Here is a 22700-nt window from a genome sequence, read left to right as displayed (position 1 = left end):
CTCCATGAAAATATATCTTCCAAAATATCAGATGGCATTGCTTCCAGTCATGCCAGCCCAAGTGCAATACATGAAGTCATTGCTAAATCTCTGTTCACTGAACCAAAAGGATGAGTGATTTCTACATTGAATGTATGTGACTCCTGATCAGGTGGGAGACACATGTAGTGGTATTCAGTCCAAACATCATTAATCAGAACACCTATCCAGCCTCTCTAAATAAATAAGAGGTTCCGTGGAATAAATATTAGGGACTTTTGCAGAACTGTTTTTAGGACATATGAGTTAAGACAAAAATCTGTTTGCATTCCTTTGTAATGAAGGATTTTGGTGGGAAATAAGCATTTTCTGATCAGATGAATAAAAATATGTCAGTGAGTGAAAGAGCAGAGCTGAACAAAGCTGCAAGGGAGATTGATTACACTGATATACGTCTTGTGGAGGGAGCAAGATTACATGCAACAAGCATTAGGTCAAAACAGTCCTAACACTTCTTGTGACTTCCTCAGTAAGCACTCTGACCCTTCTTTTGTCAAGTTTGTATGTTACTTGCAACTTAGAAGATAGAGTAGATACGTTCTTTAATCTAATTAAGCTGTTGGTTTGAATTTTAAAATGAATATTTGGCAAGCTGCACAAACAAAGAAGAGCATCTGCATGGAAGAGAGATATGATCTTATAAACACTACTGTGCACTCTTAGCTGCTGGGTTGTGCAATGCAGAACTCCTTGGTTAACCAGTCCTGTGTGGGTTGGTGTTTATTGTCAGAGGGAGGAGTGATTTAACACAGATATCTTGGCAATCTAGAGCAACGTCGCTGTGAGATTAATCACAACAACAATTGTGTCTTCATGACATGCTATCTAAAAAGTTTATAGGGCTCACCTTGAGGAATATAATTATAAATGAACGGAGACCAAACTATTTTGACTGAGTTGATAATTTGTTGCAGTGAAGGCTAGATAGCACCATAAAGTTACATGTGTGCTGTGCCACAGGAAGGATTATAGTCTCTTCCTTCATTGCAGTTTCATGACCTCTGTAAATGCTAGACACAAATGCTCTTTATTTGTGTGGATGGAAAGCATCCAAACCTTTGCCCCATAGGCAAAAATAGACGAAAGGAGAACAAAGTGGCTGAGGTGAGCTAGGAAACACCTTTATGCACCAACATATGACAACTGTATGTCTTTGTATTTTAATCTTTCCTGAACTGTCTGCTGCAGTATGGAGTATGTAACTTTTATGTGGAATTGGGGCATCTTGTAGAATGTTTACTGGATGTGCAAGGCCACTTTTGTTTCCTTTAATATTTGATAGAACCTAATGTATCAGTAGTGTACCCTGCTATGAGCTATGTATTAAAAGCAGTCTAGTTCAATGTTTTGTATGTTCTTTATTTCAGAGGTTTTTTCACTCTTTTCCATTCAGACACTTATCCGATTTTTTCTCATGGGAAGCTACATAGCAGTTTTATTCGGAGAAAATTTCTGGATCTAGACGTTACCAAGAAAGCATTTTCTTAGCCTAAAGACCTTACTGAAGAGAAAAAGGCAAAGCAGTAGAATTGCAATTACAGTCAGAATTTTCAAGGCTGTTATGTAAGCAACAGAATGCTTTATACAGGTTACCTTAAATCTTCGTGATTTGCGATAGTTCTACAGTCGTGTCTGTAAAGATACCGACCTTTGAGGGAAATAAATACTTTGTCCTGTTTGATCTGAAGCTACTTTTCCCATACATTTGTCTTTTCTTAGGGGAGTTTGTATAGTCTTAACAGCACTTGCACGGAGTCTGGCAATTTTGGCAAGGCTAACATCACAGGAGAAATAGAGTTTGCCATAAGATACATCTTCAAAGCTTGCATCTTAGAAATTTGCATCAAGGGATGCAAGAACCTGGCTTATGGAGAGGAGAAGAAGAAAAAGTGTAACCCGTGAGTATTTTGTAGAGGAGAAAAAAAAAATAAGGAAAATACTCTGTTTTTAAGATACATATGTATGTTGTAATTGAAACCAATTGATATACAACAGTATGCCATATGAGTACTTTCAGAACATCCAACATATATACCAGCCCTTTTTACATATACACACTGCAAGACAAATGGGTTTCATACCAGCGCTTATTCCATTCTAACCATTTTCTGCTAGTAATTGTCTCTTTCCCTGCCTGTGAGCAGGCAGTTGGGCATCTGTGTTACTGATGAGCACCTCTGGATCTTGAGAATAGCTGTTCAGATTTTAGCTCTTAAGTTGTGCCCGCAAAATTAATACATAAGTGGCTGAAACATGAGATGTCGAGTTCATAATTCATCTGCTGACTCACTGTGTGTTATTGGGTGATTGCTGTACTACTTCTGTGCTTCCATCTTCTGTAATAAGAATAGAAATTTCAGACACTGCAATGCATTTTAAAATCTAAATCTGTTTAATAATTATGTATTATTGTGAGAGGAAGAAATACCTACTTCTGTGGATAAAATATGCCATAGATATTTTTGGTTGGATAGTTAAGCCTTGGTGATTTGTCTGTTTATTACTAAACGATCCCCTCTGACCATACAGCAACCATTCACAGAAAATCACCAGGTAGAATACCTAACTACCTGTTCTTGCACCTGCTGTCACACCATGTTTGAGCACTTGAGTGACCACATTGAAATTGTGGAGTTGCAGTCACCTTCACCCAGAAGGAACGTGGCTTTTGTGCATCTTGGAGAGGACGTTCATGAAGACAAGCTTGGTAATGAAAGGAGCCTTGCTGGAACAGCAACTCATGAAGCAGGGCAGTTTGGAAGCACTTCAGAAGTGGGTCAAGGTTCTTTAAGTCCCCTGGTAATTAAGCCAGGCAAACAGTTGCAGGAAGCCTGAAAGGCAATGTGGGAAGTCTGTGTAGTGAGCACTCTGTTCTCCATTGGTATATATTTATATGTTTCTGTTGGTTTCCAAGCCAACAGAAAAAGTACAGTCAGTGTACTCACTTAACACACTTGCTGAAAAGCAGACTTTTAACTGATGTTTAAAACCTGTTGAACTATTTAGCTCATTGACTGGTTTGAAGTCTGTCTGCTTTTTAATTAAATTGTTCTGGGGTGATAGAACAAGAGGCTAAAACTTCTAATGCCTGAGTATTTTAAAAAGTAGTTTTACCTATGGATAAGTTTGGAAAGAATAGGGAAGATGTGTAAGTTCTGCACTGATGATATGAAATACAGCTGATTTTATTTACCCAGCACGTTCATCAAGAGGCTGTCTAAAAATCGGTTTAAATCATATCTGAAATATATACAAGTACAGTTTAAAAATATTTAGTATTATGTTAACAATCACTCCTTTCCCTGCCAAACTGTGAGCAAGCACTCTCTATTGCTAATAATCTTTAGTTTTGAATTCATAACACAAATACAGCCCACTGAACTCATATTAAGGGGAATATTTAAGTATTAATGTTTACGTGACCTATACATGAGAAACTTTGGTAAAGGAATCATTGGTGCTTGATATTGGTCCAACTTAGCTTCCAGAAATTTTTTTTACTTCTTTTTCTTGAATCAATGTTAGGGCAATTTTGAGCACTTTAGACAATCTCCCACTTTCACTCTAGTGGCTATTGTAACAATTAGCATTTGTAAGAGTTACAAATAATACATAATAATTCATATGATTATATCTTTTTTGCTATATGGTACTTGGTGTTGTAAAGATGAGATTTTCTTCATGAACAAGCAGCAATGATCCTACAGTTGATTGAGTTGATACTTTTTTTTCTTTGAGCACATAATACAGTTTGTTTTCCTCATAAAACTGTCACTACAACTGACAAAGTGACTTCCTTGGTGGTTATTTTATCAGATGCCAAGAGTATGAAAGCAAAAGGTTCCTATTCAGATCCTAATCCTTTCCCAATTAGAATAAAATTGAAACACCTTAGCTGAATGATGTACAGGGGTCCTTATAGTCTGTCTGCTTTTACTGAGAAGGGATATAACTCACAGGTTGCCATTTTATTGCTTGGAAAATTACAAAGTCAATAAAATTGTTGAAGAATTAAGAAAAAACTCCTCTCATCTAACTAATTTTTATTCTTGGTTTGTTCCTCCCCCCCGGTCACTTTCCATATATCCTTCTCTCTATTTACAAGGTATGTTAAGGTTTATTTACTTCCCGATAAATCTCCTCGGAGTAAGCGGAAGACAGCTGTCAAAAAGAGCACAGTGGATCCAGAATTCGATGAGACTTTAAAGGTACCGTTTGCAATTGTGTGCCACTAAGTGCGCTTTTCCATAGTAATGTCTCCTTTTGTAATGTACAATTCTGCAAGTTCAGAATTATCCTGATGGGGCAAGTCTAGGAGTCACTGCCAACAATAATTTTAAAAAAATATGTTTTTCAGTCCAAAGAAGAGAAAATGCTACTGGAGTTACAATAGTAAATTGCAAACCATTAGAAGAGTCTGCCTTTGTCCATGAAAACACTTTTAATGAATTCCAGTGTTGTTCTGAGTTACCTTGTGGCAAAAGCAGTGTCTTCCATAGACACTTTTTTTTTGTATATTCAGGAACTGGGTGTATTGCAGAACAGTTAGTATTTTATACAAGTATCCCTTTCAACTGATACCCCTTTTGTCAGTGCCATTGGGAGCGTGTCTGCTGTTAGCTGAATGCTAACTGAATTCTACCACCTCTAAAATGTTGTCTGCTTCCTTTTCCCTGTGCAACTGATGCCAGGCCATCTCTTTGTAGTGTCTAATTTCAAATGTTAATAATCCCACCAGAGAACAGTAGTTATTTTAATTCCTTAATGCCTTGCAATATTACTTCTTGCATCCTTGTGAAAACTATGTGTAGAAAATAGGAGCCATTATTCTCACTTCACAGACACTTAATCAAAAGTGAAGTGGAAGCTGAGTACTGTCAGCTGGGAGAGGTTGGATTAGTTTAGTTGTTCCCAGCTCCAGTTTTGTACTCGGATCACTACAAACCTGGTTTTTGTGTGCACAAGCAAGCTCCAGTAGCACATAAGGTGAAGAGTTCTTCAGTAACATGTTGTCTTGGAAGAGATATGAAGCAAAGTTAATGGAGAGACAAACTTGTATTGCTTCTCCTTGAGCTACACAAAAGTTTCAGTGTTAGGCCCATCATCTCTCAGTGTGTATGTACATAAAGAATTTGGAGTGAGTGAAACAGGCAAAATGTTTGAAAAGGCCAGTGTTAAAATTTGACAACAACAAAAAAAGATTTATGTAATGTATATAATTCTCATATAGCCCAAAGTCTGTATATAGGGTTTAAGCTGGGAGAAAAAAGACCCTGAAGTTAGAACAATTGATCCTAATTTTATAGTCCCTTTTCAATGCCAGAGTCATGGAGAACTGACAAAGGGAGAGTGAGAGCTGTGCCTGAGCTGGCTGCATGAACACTAAAGGTAGTTTAGTTAGAAATCTTTTAAATTAGTTTAATTATTAGTTTATCCAGATTAGCAGAAAATGGTCAAAAGAGCATAGCGCTAGTGTAGGTAAACTACATCATGACACTGAGATCCAACTTAGTGGGATTCAGCTGCAAATTAAGGCACCTGCATTTAGGTAGCTGTATGTGTGAGAGGTATGTAAGTGCTCTTGGGAATCACTGGAGCCCAGGGTGATTCAGGGTGATTAAACTGGATGTAGGCTCCAGGGCTATGATTCAGCAGCCTGAGTGTGGGTAGCCATGTCCTCGTCCATGCCATCGCTTCCAGCTTTCAGTCCAGGTGGTCACCTGTAGGCTGGGTATCATGTTTGCCAGTCTCATGTGGGTATAGTAGATATGCAACAATATCTCAAAGGGCTCTAACTATGTTTTGGGAGCAGATCAGGGCTTTAATTAGTGGGCAGCTGAATTACTTCCTTGTCCCTACTGAATGCATTGAGTAGATGTCCACTGACTAGAGTGGAAGTTTCAGCACCATCATTAGGTGTCTTAATCTTGAACTGGCCTCCAGAGCAGTCAAATTCTGTTGGGACTGTAAAACAGAAATATAAAAAAAAACAGCAAAAATGGTCAAGAATTATTTAAAGTTCTGAATTAATAATCAAAATCTTTAGCAAGGCAGGTCAAGGTATTCCTGGAATGTTGTTTCATATTTGGATGAGCATTATTTAGCATTTAAGTAGTGGGGTAATATGCAGATTGCAAAGCACATTCAGACAACATGGTTCTGTCTGCGTCCAGATGCCTTCAGCCATGCTGCGGCTAGGCTTCCTTTGAGCAGGTTATGAGCATGGGCCTGCATTCATCCTGTGTATTGCTTTGTAAAAGCTGTTTATCTTTCTAGTACAAGATTGAATACTCCCAGTTGGGAAGTCGGCAGCTTCAGATCTCTGCGTGGCATGCAGGAGCACTCAAATACAGGGTATTTTTGGGGGAAGTGGTGATTCCACTGGCAGCATGGAATTTTGAAGAGAACTCGATGCAGTTGTTCAACTGGTACCAGCTCAAACCCAAGGTGATTTTTAGTTTTTGTTCTTAGTTGTATCTTGGAGCAAGATGTAGTGAAAGCTATGAAAAGATCACCTTTCTGAGACCGAGGGGAAAAATGCTGTCAATCCAACCCATTAGTAAGACATGTTGCAAACGTAAATAAGCGGTGAAAAAGATGTGGAATAGAATGATTGCAGTAATGCAGATTTCTGTATGTCTCTCTCTTCAGCTTGAAAAGCCTGAAGATGATTTTAACCAGTACAGCGGCGAACTCCTTGTGTCTGCAAGACTGTCATTACCAGCCCAGCATAAAAATTTCCTGTTTGAAGGTATAAAATGTTTCAGCATACATGAATCCTTTGGCTAGAAAATAATTGAGATCAGTGAAGGACTGACAATGTGTCCATATAATATTCCTGTATGGGGTTTATAACAGCTACTGCAAATGGTGGTTTGTGCTGTATTATATTTTAAATTAATTAAAATTCAAACATTTGCCAACTTCATCGTTCTGTTCTTTTTGATGCCAACAAAAGTTGCACATTATAATGGCAGCAGTATGATGCATCCAGCTGTTTGGCAAGCTTGTGCCTGTCGTGGTTTTGCCAGTAGACCTTATTCTGGAGGTGATGCAACAGTTTTACTGCCCAAGGTAGAGACTGCCAATTTAGGAAAAAGGTGGCAGGGAAATGGCTGCAAGGGTACCAGACTAGCACTCTTGGCTTCCTCCAGTAGTCTCATTTTAGAAAGATTGTTTCACTTGGAAGATGTCAGGTTCAAAACGTAGTCAGGATTCAGTTTTTGGTAATGAAAGACTTGTAAGGTACATTAAGTATTGCTGTAGTGTGTCAGAGCAAGCACCTGCTGGTGGAGTAAAATAAATGCTTGTAGGGGGGAGGGATAGGTCAACCTCATTTTCCTTAATTCCCTAGATCATGGTGAGGTATATAGAGGTTCAGAGCTATAGTAAGGCTGTCTGTGTCAGGACCATAGCAACAGGCAGACCAACAGGAAGATCTAATTAGCTGTTAGGTTAATTTTGTTCCCTTTTCCAAATGACCCCAAAGTTACCAGCTTGCTTGCTTCCATTTTTCCTCCCTGTGCATGCCTGTGTATTGGGTCTCTGCTTTATAACTAGAGCTGAAACAGAGGAGCAGTATCACACTGTGGGTTTGATTGATTGTTTCTCCTGCTTCTGGCTTTGTTTCAGAGAAATGCTCCTGTGGGTACTGCCCTGTGTTTACTTTTCACAAATACAACAGAAAGCTCTGTCTTTGGAACAGGAATCACAAAGCAACCTGCTACTCATTGCTTACTTTTTTGTGTGTGTGAATCATATATTGTACAAGCAGGTTAAAATCTTTCAAATGATCCTAATACAGCGCTATGAATCCTTATCTCAGTAGTACTGCTTAGGCATTTTCCTGCTTACTTATAGCAGCATCTTAAGCCATCAGCTGAACTAACTGGTTATTTCATATGATAAATGCTCCTGTTTCAGGAAAAAAAGACCCAGGAGTTCCCAACTGCCAGCTTCAGGTTATGATATTTGGGGCCAAGAACTTGCCCATGCTGAGATCTGCTGGAATGCCGAACTCATTTGTTAAAGGGTATGTATGAGACCTAGCACTTCAAATAGAAAATGTCACACACATTCTGTGCAAATGTATGTATTAACATGTTTTCATCAGGAGATGGGCATATGAAAGTGGCATTGTTCACACTCTTAGTCAGACTTTCTTGTAATGGTGACATTTGGGTGTCAGCACAACAGCAGCACTCAGCAGGATGGTGATGGGTCCCACCTGCTCTTTGGGTCCTGAATAGAACTTCAGAATTTACTGCTGTCATTAAAATTTAGAGTTCACTAGTTTAAGTATCTGCCTTTTAGATATTAGGAGAGGAAAAAACAAAGTGCAAATCAAAAAGGTGTTTTTATTCCTATTTTCAGCTCTGCCTTTGCAGAATTAAATATAGCTTTGGATACATTGAAAAGGAAACTTTTATCCTCTTCATTCTAGACATTTTAAAAGAGGAGGGACTTAATTTTTCTTCAATGCAATAAGTAGCTTGTATGTGGGATTATTTTACTTTCTTGCTGTCAGGCATCAGATGCCATTGGAAGTATGATACTGGGGTACACTTACAACATCTCATATAGCCATTTCACCTGCTGTGGCACCTATCTTCAGTGAAATGGGTGAACATTTTATCTACTGAAAGGCAGGTTTCAGGCAGTACTGGATAACAGAACGGGGAGTAAAGACTCCTTCAGCAGTCAGTGACAGCAAAGCAAAAGCAGACCCAAAGAGCCTACGTGCACCCACACTGAAGGCAAACAGGAAAAGGAGTAAGTCCCAAAATAAACACACTAGCTCTATGTTCCACCTTGCACTTAAGCTGATTTTTTTTGCTATTTAAGGCAAACCAAAGGGCCCTAGTTGATTATTGCAAATGTTCTGTTTTCTGGTTGAGAATCAGTAACCTTCTGAACAATCATTGTTTGGGGGAAGTTGTCTTATCCTTCCAGACCGAGCAGAGGTAAAGCGAAAGTCTCCTGTCCTGAAGAAAGAAGCCTTTCCCTGGTGGAAACACTTATTTGTCTTTGATGGTGTTACGCCACCTCAGCTACAGCAATCATGTCTACACTTGACTGTCTGGGACAAGTCAAGTTTCAGCTCAAGTGATCAATTCCTAGGAGGAGCCAAGCTTGGTGCAGGTAAGTTCTTTATCACTAAAAATTGAAGGTAATTGGGGAAAAAGTTCATTTTGTTTACATTCTAAATAATAATATTTACAGTGTGCTATTTATTACCTGCTGTTATGGGCCTACACATACAGGCCCAGCCCCTGTCCTAAGCAACTTGTGATCTTGGGCTTTGATCCTGCAAGAACGGAGGCATGTGCGTTAGTTCAGGCCTGTGCAGAAGCTCAAGGTTGTCAGTGGGAATTTTCAGGAATGCCATTTGTTAGCATGGTAACTTTTAGGGGTCAGAGCCTGGCCCTGCTAAAACAGGCACAGAAAAATTGGGTGGAGTTAACTCATCTAGAGCTCCATATATGTTTTTTAAGACTTGTTCCTTGAGCTGTTTTCTATGAATTGGCTAATGTTAAATACTATTGCATCAAAAAGAAGCACAAGAACTAATGATCTAGTAGGCTCCAACCTTGCTTATATTTGTGCTTATTATTTTACATCCACAAATCAACCCAATCAATGGGAGACACAGCAAGTGAAACTTGCTCAAAGGGGCTATTGCATGTCTGAGTTTTGGGCTCTATTCTAACATGAGAGTGAGCTCTCTTTCTCAAGGCTGAGAAATTTCTGAGAAACCCTCTGCTTACTGAATAGGCCCTGTTTAACTGGTAGTTGAGCAGGGAAGCATTGTCACTTGAAGACTGCCCAATGGAGTCTCTCACACCTGTCTTCCCAGAGAGTAAGTGCATGCTTTGGTTTCAGTATTTGAGATGAAAGGCTCCAAAAGAGTGAGGCTTGGTCACTTTGTTACGGTATCAGTATGCACTTTAGAGTAGTAGTATCACTAGTAATAATGCAGTGCTGTGCAGGCTTCCTTGTAAGCTTCTTTTGATTGTCCTACCCAGCATTTTCTTTCTGCTAGAGCAGGGCTACCTGCTTCTGAGTGAAGAAGACTAAGCCCTAAGACTAGTAATGCATTAAAGTCACTGAAGGTGAACTGAAGCAGCAGACTTAATAGCAGAATGGCACTATTAGTATGCACACTTGCTCCACTGCTTTTAGTCATACAGCTAAAACCTCTTCCTTTTCTGCAGGCTGAGTTCTTCAGCATGTGATCCTAGTTTAACAGGATGTAAATAATGCTTCACAAGTATAACTATAATTTATTGCAATTAATGCCTTAGGAGCTACAGAACAGCTGAAATTGCTATAGAAGTGGGAGAAGCAGGTTCTTTGTTACCTAAATCAATTGGGCCAGAAGTTGGGTAAGGCCAAGTGAAAAGTAACTCTGTGACCTTTCCTTTTGCTTTCTTGCAGAGGAATCGTTGGGCTCTTCAGATCCTGTTTCTCAGTCAGTGCTCCAATGGCAGGAAGTGCTCCGCAGCCCAAACACGTGGATGGACTTTACACTTGTACTGCATTCAAATAAGGAAAACTTTAAATCATGAGAGATTACCACACAACTTTTCCTTCCCCATGTGTGATGTTTCAACTTCAAGTGGCACATACCTTTCAGGTCTGCAGAAAGGTACACTGCAACAGTACCTACTCCAGCTTTTGAGGAATAGAGTTATAGATTTGAAAGTGTGTGATGTTCTGAAGGTTTTATTTCTCCAAAAGTTAAGGCTTTATCTGTGTCTCTAGCTGGAGTATAAGGTTAGTATTGTTTTTTCAGGAGTGACATACTCAGTTTGAAATGCAGTATGTTGACAAGGCAACAGTTGCCAGATGGTATGCAGTTTTCCATTTCTGGGCATGGCAGAACAGTTAATTATTTCATTTAATCACAAATAGGAATACTTCTTAAGAGAAAATAACTGTTACCTTAAAGTTACATGCTTTTGCTCTAATCTTGATGTTTTATACATGTTCAGAGAGAATTGAAAACTAGCTTATCTTTAACTGCTTGCTGCAGCTGGGTGATGCTAACACCTCTGTGCTTCAGATTTCTCTACAGTGCCACCATTATTTCACATGACTCTAAAAAGCTTTGGCCCATGGCCACATGCCTCTCAAAATATGTGCTGTGTCATGGTGCTTGAAACCAGTTGAATGTATAAATTTTCCCACAGTGGGAGTGTGGGACAATAGCTTATAGAGTAAGTGTGGTTGTAGGAAGTTCCTTGTTCTTATCAGCTGCTGCTGTAAGACAGTACTAAGAAGTCTGATCCACATGGTATACAGCACAGGACAAGAGTTTAGCTAAGGTTATAATTTATTCATGTGAACTGGTGGAAATGCAAGCTTAAGGCTCAACTACTGTGTCAGTTCACTTTGCCTCAGATGGAGTGTTACAGTCAGCAGAAACTTCCTGTCTACCACTGTAACTAGTGCTGCTGTTACATATCTCCAGTCATTATGGCAAGTATTCTCCTTTCTTCCTTTCCAGGTCAATATGACTCTTAAGTCCTTAAGAGTTAAAGACACAGGGATTCATATGCTAAGCTCAGGAACTAAAAGAGCAGTAGGACAGGTTACACAAAATACACCCCACACAAGAAACACCTGATGCCAAGTCCTTTGTTACTTTGCAGATCTTTTATTTAGATGTTTGCTGCTGCAGATAAAAAACTCACACAAGATTCAACTCAAGTATAAAGCAGCATAGATGTTGTAAATGGAAGAGAAGAGCTGACAACATACTGTATCTCACTTTCTAACAGATTTTCAAGGAAAGGGGAAGATTGTGGGGAAGGAATGGTCACAGAAATGCTCTCTACTAGAGAGAATACAACTGTGATATAAACAAGCAGTCCCTTCATCTTTGGAGTCTGAAACTTTAAATCAAACATTTAAAAAAAATTAGAAAATTTGTTAGAAAAATAGGTGCAGTAAAATTGTATATATTGGATCATGTGTACATATAACAGTTTTCATTAAGTAAAAAAATGATCTTTACAAATAATGCTTTATAGCAAATAATCAGTTGCACTGTATCAGACTACAGTGTTATTTAGGCATTTTTACAGATACAAGTCTTATTAAATCTGAAAAGTAACAAAATATACAGAGCAAAACTATTTCCCTTCAAACTAGTATTGCAATCCATGTATTGCATGTTTTTTATATATATAAATACTACACTATAACTGATCAGTAATGAAGCTGGAATGCAAACACAGTAGCGTATTGGATTCCAACAGAGTATTTGCCTAGTTGTTACATCAGGAGGGTATCAGTGTCCCTATGCCACACTTCTGAACCATCGTTACAGAATTTTTCCAGTTGAGAACAGCAACCAGAAGAAGCCTAATTTCTACACAAAGTAGTTCTAAGGTGTTGTCAGTTCTTTTGGGGGGGGGGGGAAGGGGGGGGGGGGGGGGGGAAACATGGGCATCAAGACCAAGGAAAAAAAAACGGAGTGTACAAACACATGTGCACCCATACACACAGGTGCTTGCAAATCCTGAGTTCTACAGCCTGTCTTCTCATCTGTTGGACTTTACACTGTAACTAATAATACAAAGACATATGGCACAAAATTCACCCACAGTTGCTTGTTTTTAGACCAAGCTGAATCCAGCACCTGCACAGGACACATATCTTAACTAGAAGCATGGTGTATTACAATTTGTCTTGCTTAAGAGAGATGTAACATAAGGCCTTTTGGCACTAAGCAAAGGCATGAGCAAGTTATCAGGATCAGTGGTACAATGAGTTTTTAACTATACCAAATTTGATAGAAGGTATGGAATAAAAGGGAGATTCAAACACCTCTGGGTTTAGAGAATATTTGTTAAGTGTCATACAGGGGAAAAAAACCCACAACAAAAACAACCCCAAAAGAAAACAAGAACACAGCATTATGATCTGCCTTTCCCACAGTCCTGCCTTCTTGTTACAAGCATCATTACATTGCCTCAAACTCATCAATTCTCTGCTTGGTGTTGCCTTGCCGGATCTGCCGCAGCGTCTTGTACTTGTCACGTCCTTGTCGCATGTTCTCTGAGTGGATAATATCATTGTGGGTCCTCTTATTTTCATCTCTAGCCTGGGCCAGCTCATCTGTCAGCGCCTGCAATATAAAGAATATTAAATACAGATTATACACGAGAAGCTTTCAGCTCACGACAGTAGTGTTTTTTGGTGAAAGTTGACAGTTCTTAGGTGACTGGACAGATCAGTGAAATGGATACAACATATGCTTTCCATAAACACTATGGATGATGTAAGTAATCTCAAAGCCTGAGCAATGAGAGTAATCTTTATATATCTTGTCTTTAATTCAAACTGCCTACAGGAACTGCAAGCAAAGAGAAACTATCATGCTTTGTGTGCTTAACCAAGTGGTTAAATCATGTGTTTTCCAGGAATGATTGTTTCAATTACTCCATCTCCTCCAAGCATTGTCTTACCCTCAGTTGCCTCTGTACACGTTCATTCTTCTCTGCTTCAGTAATGCGTTTCTCCTCGTTGCGGTCATTCCTGATCCCCTCGCTGGAGAACTCTGCGCTGTAGGCAGAGTACTCAGATCCTTCATCTTGCAAGTTATCATGGACATGGTAGTTCACTGGCTCATAGACAGGCGGTGGGGGTGGAGGCGGAGCAGTCATTACCAGGTGTAGCTCCTCTTTTGTCTTTACCAGATCCTCCTGGGCTTCCTTGGCCTTTGGGAAAAGAGTGAAAAATATTTCAAATGCATTTCTTGCTTTAAACCAGCTTAATCAAGACTTTAATGCTTATCTTCCCAGTTTTTTCAATCTACTATGAAAAGCAAGAAAGAGGGAATTAAATCTCCACAGCTGACAGTATTCTGTTATAGTCTTATGCAGAACATCTTTTTTTTTTTGCTAGTGATGCTATCATCATCCACTGTGTAATGTGCAGGGGATCTGAACAAAGAATCTTCCAATAAAACAGTCTAGCAAAAACAATTCTGTGGGAAGCTACAGTTATCTTCATCCTGTTCACCATTTTAAGAGCTGTAGGCTGTAAATATGGGTTCCACAGAGCAAGAACTTAGATTCCCAGGTTAGCATTTTTAATGCAATTACACACTAGGCAGTCAGCTTCCTTGCTGCTTCAGTGGTTCTGCCCTCCCATGTGGTCAGCAGTGCTAGTTAGAGGGCACTGGGAGCACCAGGCACTCTGAGCCTTGCATGGTTTATTTTTGGTGTTAGTGCATCAAATTATTAAACTCTTCCAGCCCAGGTACCAGGAAGCCATTGACAACAGCACACACTCCTCAAGACTGGTACCTGCAGTGTGGCTGCATTTGCAGCGTCTTCTCTTGATTGATGTAATGTTTTCAGACATTACATCATGGATTAAATGCATCATTTATACGTGTGCCCCTTCCCCTCCATGGCTCCAAAATGATGATCACAACATTTTTAGGTTTATAGAAGCTTCCATTTTGAATTTTGACTGAAGGCTTGTTGGAAAAAGACTGTTTTGCAGGCATATTGCACATTCATCACAAGTCTGCCCTTCTCTGCTGGTGTACAGATGTTTATCTCCACATATTTAAAGAAGTCATACCAGGCTAAGCACTGCAGTATGCTCTGCTCAAGTGTAGAACTTCAGAGCAACTTGGTAAAGCAGATACTCACTCTGATTTGCCACTCTTCAACCTCACTCTCTTTACGCCTCCTTGCCTCTTCAAGAAGTGCAATCTTGGCTGTATACTCGGCAAGCTCTGTAGCCTGTTAAATAATAAAACTGGAATTATAAGGACTCTTAAAAACCAAAACCAAAACAAAAAAAGCAAATGCAAAGAAACACTGTTGACTGAGAAAAGACCCAAGTGTTACACTCCACTGTAATAAAGACTGAGTAGGAAATCAGGAGCAAAAAAGTAGATTGCTCATGATAGAAACCAGTGCCACAATGATGCTATCACATGGTCTAGTACTTCACTGCACTATGCTTTTCCCCAGAGAACAAGGCTTTGCCTTACTCAAAGGGCACAGTAACATGCCTGTGTATCTTATACTCAAAATGACTGGATCTTACCAGCTGTTCCTGGCTCTTTATCTGGTCCATAGTTTGTCTCTCCAGCTCTTCCTTGGCCTGCAGAGCAGCCAAACGATCAGCTTCCAAGCGTTCTGCTTCCTCCTGGGCTCGCCTCCTTTCCTCCTCCAGCTGAATGGCTCTTTGGATCTGATCTGAGAGCTCTGGAAAAAGATGGATCAACATGGTTAGTCCACAAGCCTGGTCGAAGTGAAGGGACTACAGACAGTCTCAGGTAACTGCAGAAGTCATGACAAGCACTTTACTCCAGCTTGTAATACCCTTTCACTGTGCACCTCCAAGTAATTATTTGCATAATGCATCAAGTAACTGAATTCAGAAGTAGTCAGCTGCACATTATAATTAAATCTTCTGCAAGGTATTTGCACTGAAGTCTGTAACACTGACATCATTCTGTTGCCTTTAATTGACAATTTACTGCAAGGACCAGATGTTGCTGTCTGCAATCTGTTCATCTGTGCATTGAAACAGAAGCTTCTGTTTCACTGGAAAGACTTGTTCCCAAAGTACTTTTTCTGTTAGAAGTTAAGTAAAAACTACTTGAGAGCTGAACTCTTGCTCACTGCTGGAAGAGGCTCTCTTGACAACAGGGAAAAACAGAGCATGCCTTTCAGTTCCCAAATACAGTCTGCAGATTTTATGGTACTTTCATACTTTGGATGATCTCAGCAGCGTGTGTGTGCACGCACATGTGTATTTATCTCTATAGGTAGATATTAGTAAGCCTTGCCAAGAGATCCCAGTGTCACCAGATTTAGGCTAGGTGTAGGTGGCAGCGACCCATATAACCCTTCTGTGGAGGGAGCACAATACACATGGTCTGGTTAGCCAGTACAAGTACTTTACCTTTCTCTGCTTTCTGAGTCTTCACCTCATACTCTTGTAGCCTCACCAGCAGCTCCTCCTTCTCCCTCAACATTTGCTCTTTCTCCCTCTCAATTGTCTCCCTCTTCTTCTTCTCATTTTCTAGTTGTTGCCTGTTAGAAACAGATTTCATGCTTGAAGCTCACTGTCACACCTAATCTAGAGCCAGACAAGAAAGCTGGCTGGGCATCTCTCCAGGCAACTGAATGGGAAGCGACCGCCACAAAATAAGAGCCAGAAGACAGAAACACATGTAGGCTGTTCCTTCATCACTTCAGAATTTTTGCTCAGTTTTGGATACCCCATTTCATAAAAACATTTGTATTTTTGTTGCCCACCAGAGAAATTTAGAACACCAAATAGCTGCTAGATGCAGACAGAGAAAACCACAACTCCACTGCACAACAGAGGAGACTTAACTTTGTTAACTTCTGTCATAAGGCAAGTCAAGGAGGTGTAAAAACAAGAGCACTGAGGGAATGAAGACAAACAAGGCACAAATACGAGAGAAAAGCAACACAATTTCTTGAATCAAGCAACCTGCAGCCAGTGGCAGAAGTCCAACAGAATTGCTAATCCTTTTTCCTTGCCTGTAAGAGGTCTCCCAGTCCCCTCTTCTCTCTTCACAGTGTACACACATGCTCCCTTGTGAAGGTTTCTCCCTTACTCCCAACCATCCCATGGTCCAACACATGAATCAGGTCCTAGCACTCAAGAGCCAGGAGAACCCCTCTCCAGGTATGCACCACCACACATGAGCCCACTGTGCCTTTACTTGCACATTTCCTTGCAGTTCTCAAGACTGCAGACAGGACAGCAGACTACATGGACACAGGTCCAAGCCAGAAGAGTAACACTTACAGTCCTGCTGCAGGATATCCTGAGTCCACCCCTGTAAGCCAGAGCCATAGGGCCACATGTACACCTTATGAATGTGGGACGGCTCGTGGCCTTGCCTAAGCGAAAGCCACGTTACCGACTGCTGCCCTGCAGGTACAGCTGCCTGCTCGCCCTGGGCAGTTTGGTGTCATTTCTCTCTGCCACCCCATCCCTGCCGTCTGTGTTCAAACTCACCTTTCCATTTGTTTCTGTTGCTTCTCCTCCCGGGCCTGGGCTTTCATCTGTTGCACCTCAATGGTGTCAGGCTTCCTGCGCCGCATGTACAGTTCATGGTTGCCCATGCAGAGCTGCAGGATCCTCTTGTTAATTCTCAGACGAGGGGCGTAAAACACAAAATCCTAAAAGAGAGACCCCACACAGTTTTCCAAGTATGCCTTCTCTTCTCCCAGCTAACTGCAGACAGATCATCTTGCCACTAATTTCACTGTAATCGAGACACATACACAGGCCATCTGAAGCCAAAACGATTGTTATTTATATTATCCATTTAAAGTCTACATAGAATTGAAAAGTTACTCTTCTAGAAAAGGTATATTTTAGAGAAAATTAACAATCTCCATTTAGAGGAGACTTTGTGGAGTTCGGATATGTTGCAGAAGATTCTGGGTTGGCAGGTAACCATCTGGGCAACTCATAGACCTCTAGTATTGAGTAATTAGTTTTTAACTTTGCATGGGTTTGTGACTGAAAGATAAAGCATGAAACTAAAAAAATATTGCAGACTATCAAAGTAACTTTGTAGAATTTCCTGATCTATTTGAATCAATATTCAGGGCATCGTCAGTGTTTTTTCAGAGAAATACCTTCCAATATCATTCTCTCCTCTCCATGGCATTTCCTAGTTAAGTTAACCTAGGCTATTATAAGAGTGTCAAATGAAAGCTATTTTTTTTAAACCGCCAAACATATGGGTTATTTTGAATATTGGGTTGCAGGCAGTAACAAAACACAAGTTATTCTAAAATTTCTGATTCAGCAAAAAGAACAGCCATATGTGTTTACAATGCAGGCTGAACTTACACAGTGAACAAACTCTGCATCTTTGTGCCTTTTTTTGTGTATTTTGTGGACGGTGATAAGGGCAGTGGGCAAGCTACCACATTACCACCATAAATCAGTACCCATTCCTTAGAATCACTGTCTATGGGTTGCCTCACTGTTAGCAAGAGGTGGAACTGAGAAGGGGCACACAGGCTCTACACTTTTGCATGGCAGCAGTGATCATGCTTTTTAATTACCTGAGCTTGGAAGCACAAGTTGTGGCTATCTCTGGGAAAACTAGAAGTCACGAAAAGCTCTCCAGGTACTATTAAGAAGAACATGAATATGCTGACAAAGACCCATTTTCTTCAATGCATTTTCCTAATTCACATACTGACCACAAAGGAGGCAGTCAGCATGGTGTGTTTGGCTCTGGGCAGGATTTAGCGGGGGGAGCACTTCTGAGCTGTACAGGTCTGATACTGCCAGCTGTACCTGTAAGCTGTTCATCTGACCTCCTACTTCTGACAAGTAATTTTAAAAACATACAGTTTATGTACACTGTGATAAACAGGTCCTATCCTGAGGCAAGGCTCACTTACATGGAAGTAAGCACCAAGGGCATGGATGGTGGTTGCATTTATCATTTAAGGCCATAACCAAGGGACAAAACATTCACCTAAGAACATAAAAGAATCCCCTCCTTTCCTTATCCCCAGCCTCCCTGGTCTTGCATAACTGGGAGCATCACAGCTTGATATTTTAAATATAATATGCTGAATATGTTGGAGTATGTAGGCAGACAGGCCTAAAAATTAAAAAGCTTATTCTGGGCAAGGTAAGACAGGACTCTAACCATTACGTTAGTGTCCATTTAAACACTGACATGTAGAATCCTCCAAATTAAAGGGGAGCTTCCAACCCACATCTTGGGTGAACTGAGTATTTTGCTGTAGTTATAATAGTTGCCTTTTAAAAAGGAAATAGGAGCACATGAAAAGACCCATACAACTTCCTGAATGCTCAGAATTATGTCCAGATAAATACTTCTTTCAGGCATAGCTTTCAAAATAACACCACCCAGAGGGAAAAGGACATTTGACACAGAGAGAGGAAACATAACTGAGGTTTTCAATGTTAACACCCTTCTGTATCAGCCTCTTGCAAGTCTCCCACCTCAAACTCAGTCAGATTTACTGTTGGGGAGTGGATGGAAAGCCATAATCCGTAAAGAGGAGATGAATACTTAGTAATGTGTACAACCTGTCCAAGAGGCTCTTCTATTGAGAAAAGCACACCTGACAGAACAGCTTTCTAACTCTGCGGAGTTTTGTTGGCTTTCACTAACAGCATCACAGAAAGAAGCTCCTCTCCCCCCAAAACCCAGGTTGTTATCTGGAGTAAAGCCCTGCAGCATGCTGTGCATTAGTATCCTTTAAATTACTGGGAGGATCTTTTTCTCTTGAAGAGATTTATAAGCCATCACCCTTTGCCAAAGCCAAACTGCTTATTATTGCTCAGGTCTGTACTTACCCACCAAGGCCAAGTACTGGGGTGGGGGAAGAGAATAAGAGGAGGCCTTTCTCAACTATTCCAATAGTTTCACAAGACTGACAGAATGAGGTCCACCTGTACCAGTTATTCCACTTTATGTTCTCGACAGGTCGAAGTAAGTTGCTAATTCTTCACTAAAATAACTGAAAACATGTTTGTAAGTATTGAAAAGCAACATGCACAGGTAGCTACATTTCAGCTACAAGGCCAGGTTGGATGGCGCTTTGAGCAACCTGGTTTAATGGAAGGTGTCCCTGCCCATGGCAGGGGGGCTGGAACTAGATGGTCTTTAAGGTCCCTTCCAACCCAAACCATTCTATGGTTCAGTGCTGCACAGAAATCATATCCCTGCCATTTACCCTAGCATTCAAGAAGGTCAATGAACACCATGGTCCCTAACTGGCTTTTACTCTTTCAGTAGTGTGGAAGTGAGCAGTGAGCATTAAGATGGAAAGCCATATGTATCCATGTGGTTTTGCAGTAGCATTTGAATTATTTTTGTGGGTGTTTTGTTTTTTTTTTTTAAAGGAACAAAAAAAAAAAGTTACCCACCAGCTTCCATGCACTGAAAGAAATGGAGAGAGGACTAGACTCAGTGTAATCTGGCTACACAGAAAACACACAGAACTAGTGAAGAAACTCAGATTTAAGCATAAGGCTACCTAGTTTGCTAGAAAAAAAGGAGGACTCCACAGTTGTAAAATCCTTGTCTTTCTCCATGTTAGATACCACCATAAGCCCTTTATGGTGCACCGAAAAACAGACAGCTCTAAATACACCGTAAATACGAAGGCTCATTTTGCAACTAGCATATCTGCAGCTTTCTCCTCTCCAAAGACTACTTTATTTTGAGATAAAACAGTATTAGTTGTTCATATGCAGTATCCAGGAATCCATTATAGATATACTTACTGGTGCCTTCTTGTCAATAGGCTTTATAACAAACTTCTTGTCATTGAAAGAGATGTTTCTGATTTCGCTCCAGGGGAACCCAATCTTTGGAGTCAGTCTGGAAAGCAGAGAATTGGTTTTAAGAGATGCTGCAATGAACGTTTTTTTTCCCCACATTGCTTCTAACACACAGACTCAGTGGGACGCAACACTTCACATGGCTTTCCCAACAGAAAGAAGACAGTAGTTGAACCAAAAACTCACAGAGAGTAGGAAAAGCAGCCCAATCACCTCCCTTCCAGAGTCTCTTCTCATTATGGTCAGCTGCCCTACTGACCTTTGGCCATGCGGTAGGGATGGTCTCTACTGAAGCCACACACTCAGCTTTACCAAACACCTGCTTTAAGTTCATTTCTTTGAAATCAGGGCCTAAAATCCACAGCGTGCAGACTCTAGGTGTATGTGCTGTGCTTCCCGGAGGCTTCTCGTACATCATGGGAGGCATAAGCCAAAGTAACTCAGCTGCTCCTCACACCTTCTAGCACCCACAGAGGAGTCTATCCTGCTGTGTTACAGCTAGCGCAGTTACCTCCACTCTGCCTTTACCTCTGAAGTGCTGGGCAGGCACAAACACAACTGGTAGAAGCAGGTGTCTTCTGTTTTCTCCCCTAGATTACAGACAAGGCTAGTAACAAAGAGCCCTGTTCTTTCCTTCCATGTAAACTGCTCTTTCAGCGCATCCCACTAGTCACCAAGCAGAACTTTACACATTGGTCGTGCAACAGGCTGCACCATGTGGCTCTATCCTTTTGGAAAGCATCCCTAGGAAGCAAAGGGCAAGATTCAGACTCCCAGCTCTTCCTCACTGCTTAGGAGTTCAGGTCTGTTGGTTGTTTAAAATTACTTCTTTAAGCTTCACTAATCATTTGAGATTTTCCTCTGCTTTAATTTCTCCAGACTCTTGCATACAAAAAGCATGTTATTCATGAGATCAAATGTTTCCGAGCCATTCCAGTACTTCACCCTTAACATACCTGCCCAGCTCTGCAGTAAATTCTAATATTACAAGGACTTGTGTATTTGACTGTAACTAATTCCTTTAATTCCCCCCAACCAAATATTTCAATTTTTATGTTTAATATCATGTTATTATTCTTTTATTCTTCTCTTATCAAGGGAGGGTATATTCTCTAGACATAGGAGTTAATGATTAAGAATTGTCTTACATAAATGATAATACCAACAAGCAATCTTTTTGTTACTATCTAACCCCTCCAATACATGTGTCTCTGACACACACTGAAGTGCTAACAATTATTTCTAGCAAATGGTTTCAAGACATGAGTATTTAATGTTTAGCACTTAGAGAAACATCTATCATCATGGTGAACCACTCGAACTCTGTAAGAACCTTTCTATGGAGCTCATTGGTTAAGGAAAAAAGCTGGCCGTTTTGGAGGAATTTGACTCATTGTCACAGAGATGGAAAGCTACTACATAGCACAATTTCACTGGGCCCAAGCATAATAAAAAACTTGCTTTGTTTAAAATCAGACATCAAGAAAAAAAATACATCCTCTTCAGAACTTACCATTCCCTAACCTTTAACTCAACTGCAAGATTATGCAAGTGTGTGTGTCTAAGATTAAGTGAGAACTGTAAAGAAAACAATTTGATTAGACTAAGATTAACTAATTATTCCAGCCTCCATCATATTAGCTTAAGTGTTTCAACCCTAGACAATACAGTATGATGGACAACTAAAATAATTCCCTTTATTAATAAAGTTCTATTGCAGACTCCCCTCTTTAATTCAGGAAAAAAAAAAAAAAAAAAAAGCTTGAAAATACCTAGAAGTGGGACACTGACATACACTGCAGTATAGAGGTCCGCACACCTATAGCACAGTCTCATTTTCCTCAGGTTGAGCTTCAACAATGAAATCTTTGATTTTTCACCTTTGCTGCAGTCCCCAAATTTTGCACGTACAAACCAGAGGGGCGAGGTTCACATGGCTATTTTTCTAGTCCCCATATCTGCTCAAAAGACTTAATTACATAGTAGCAAGAGTTAGAGCAGAAACAAGCAGTTTATTCCAGCACTGTATTTGTTTTGCAAATGTTCTTGATAGCTCTTTACAGTCAATGGCTATATCCTGTCTGCTTCTGCAGCTCGAAAAACCTGTTTGTGTGACCATGGTTACATAGCAAGACTAGTCATTCAAGACTGAAGTATTACATGAGCGAAACTACTTTTCTTTCAAGTGACACTCCTTGTTTTCTGGGTGACAGCACATATTAGCATTGCAGAAAAGACTGCATTTCTCTTTGCCATCTTAACAGAGGCTCCAGAGACTTCCAATTAATATTTGGGTTGCA

At 40.3% G+C, this 22700-nt stretch overlaps 2 protein-coding genes across 5 annotated transcripts in view; one reads left to right on the top strand and one right to left on the bottom strand.

Annotated features, from left to right (window-relative positions):
- The window catches only part of SYTL3 (synaptotagmin-like 3), a 36859-nt gene extending 24408 nt beyond the window's left edge, over positions 1 to 12451 (top strand). Inside the window, exons 10-16 of one of the 3 annotated variants that reach the window (XM_010581825.1) lie at positions 1759 to 1937; positions 4145 to 4247; positions 6316 to 6486; positions 6691 to 6790; positions 7963 to 8071; positions 8975 to 9180; positions 10477 to 12451. In XM_010581825.1, coding sequence (XP_010580127.1) covers positions 1759 to 1937; positions 4145 to 4247; positions 6316 to 6486; positions 6691 to 6790; positions 7963 to 8071; positions 8975 to 9180; positions 10477 to 10607 — 999 coding nt within the window. In that variant the 3' untranslated portion in view covers positions 10608 to 12451. Of the gene's footprint in view, positions 1 to 1758; positions 1938 to 4144; positions 4248 to 6315; positions 6487 to 6690; positions 6791 to 7962; positions 8072 to 8688; positions 9181 to 10476 lie in introns of those variants that run through there. The other 2 variants (XM_010581824.1, XM_010581826.1) reach the window with 2 other exon arrangements.
- The window catches only part of EZR (ezrin), a 36719-nt gene continuing 26201 nt past the window's right edge, over positions 12183 to 22700 (bottom strand). The window contains exons 7-13 of one of the 2 annotated variants that reach the window (XM_010581827.1): positions 20344 to 20440; positions 17071 to 17234; positions 15979 to 16109; positions 15115 to 15275; positions 14712 to 14804; positions 13515 to 13766; positions 12183 to 13174 (exon numbers count right to left, since the gene is read on the bottom strand). In XM_010581827.1, the coding sequence (XP_010580129.1) occupies positions 13010 to 13174; positions 13515 to 13766; positions 14712 to 14804; positions 15115 to 15275; positions 15979 to 16109; positions 17071 to 17234; positions 20344 to 20440 (1063 nt within the window). In that variant the 3' untranslated portion in view covers positions 12183 to 13009. The remainder of the gene's footprint in view (positions 13175 to 13514; positions 13767 to 14711; positions 14805 to 15114; positions 15276 to 15978; positions 16110 to 17070; positions 17235 to 20343; positions 20441 to 22700) is intronic. The other variant, XM_010581828.1, reaches the window with a different exon arrangement.

Source organism: Haliaeetus leucocephalus, unplaced genomic scaffold (assembly GCF_000737465.1).
Source record: "Haliaeetus leucocephalus isolate CR32 unplaced genomic scaffold, Haliaeetus_leucocephalus-4.0 Scaffold819, whole genome shotgun sequence".
NCBI classification, from domain to species: Eukaryota; Metazoa; Chordata; class Aves; order Accipitriformes; family Accipitridae; genus Haliaeetus; species Haliaeetus leucocephalus.
This window is presented reverse-complemented; position numbering and strand designations above follow the sequence as displayed.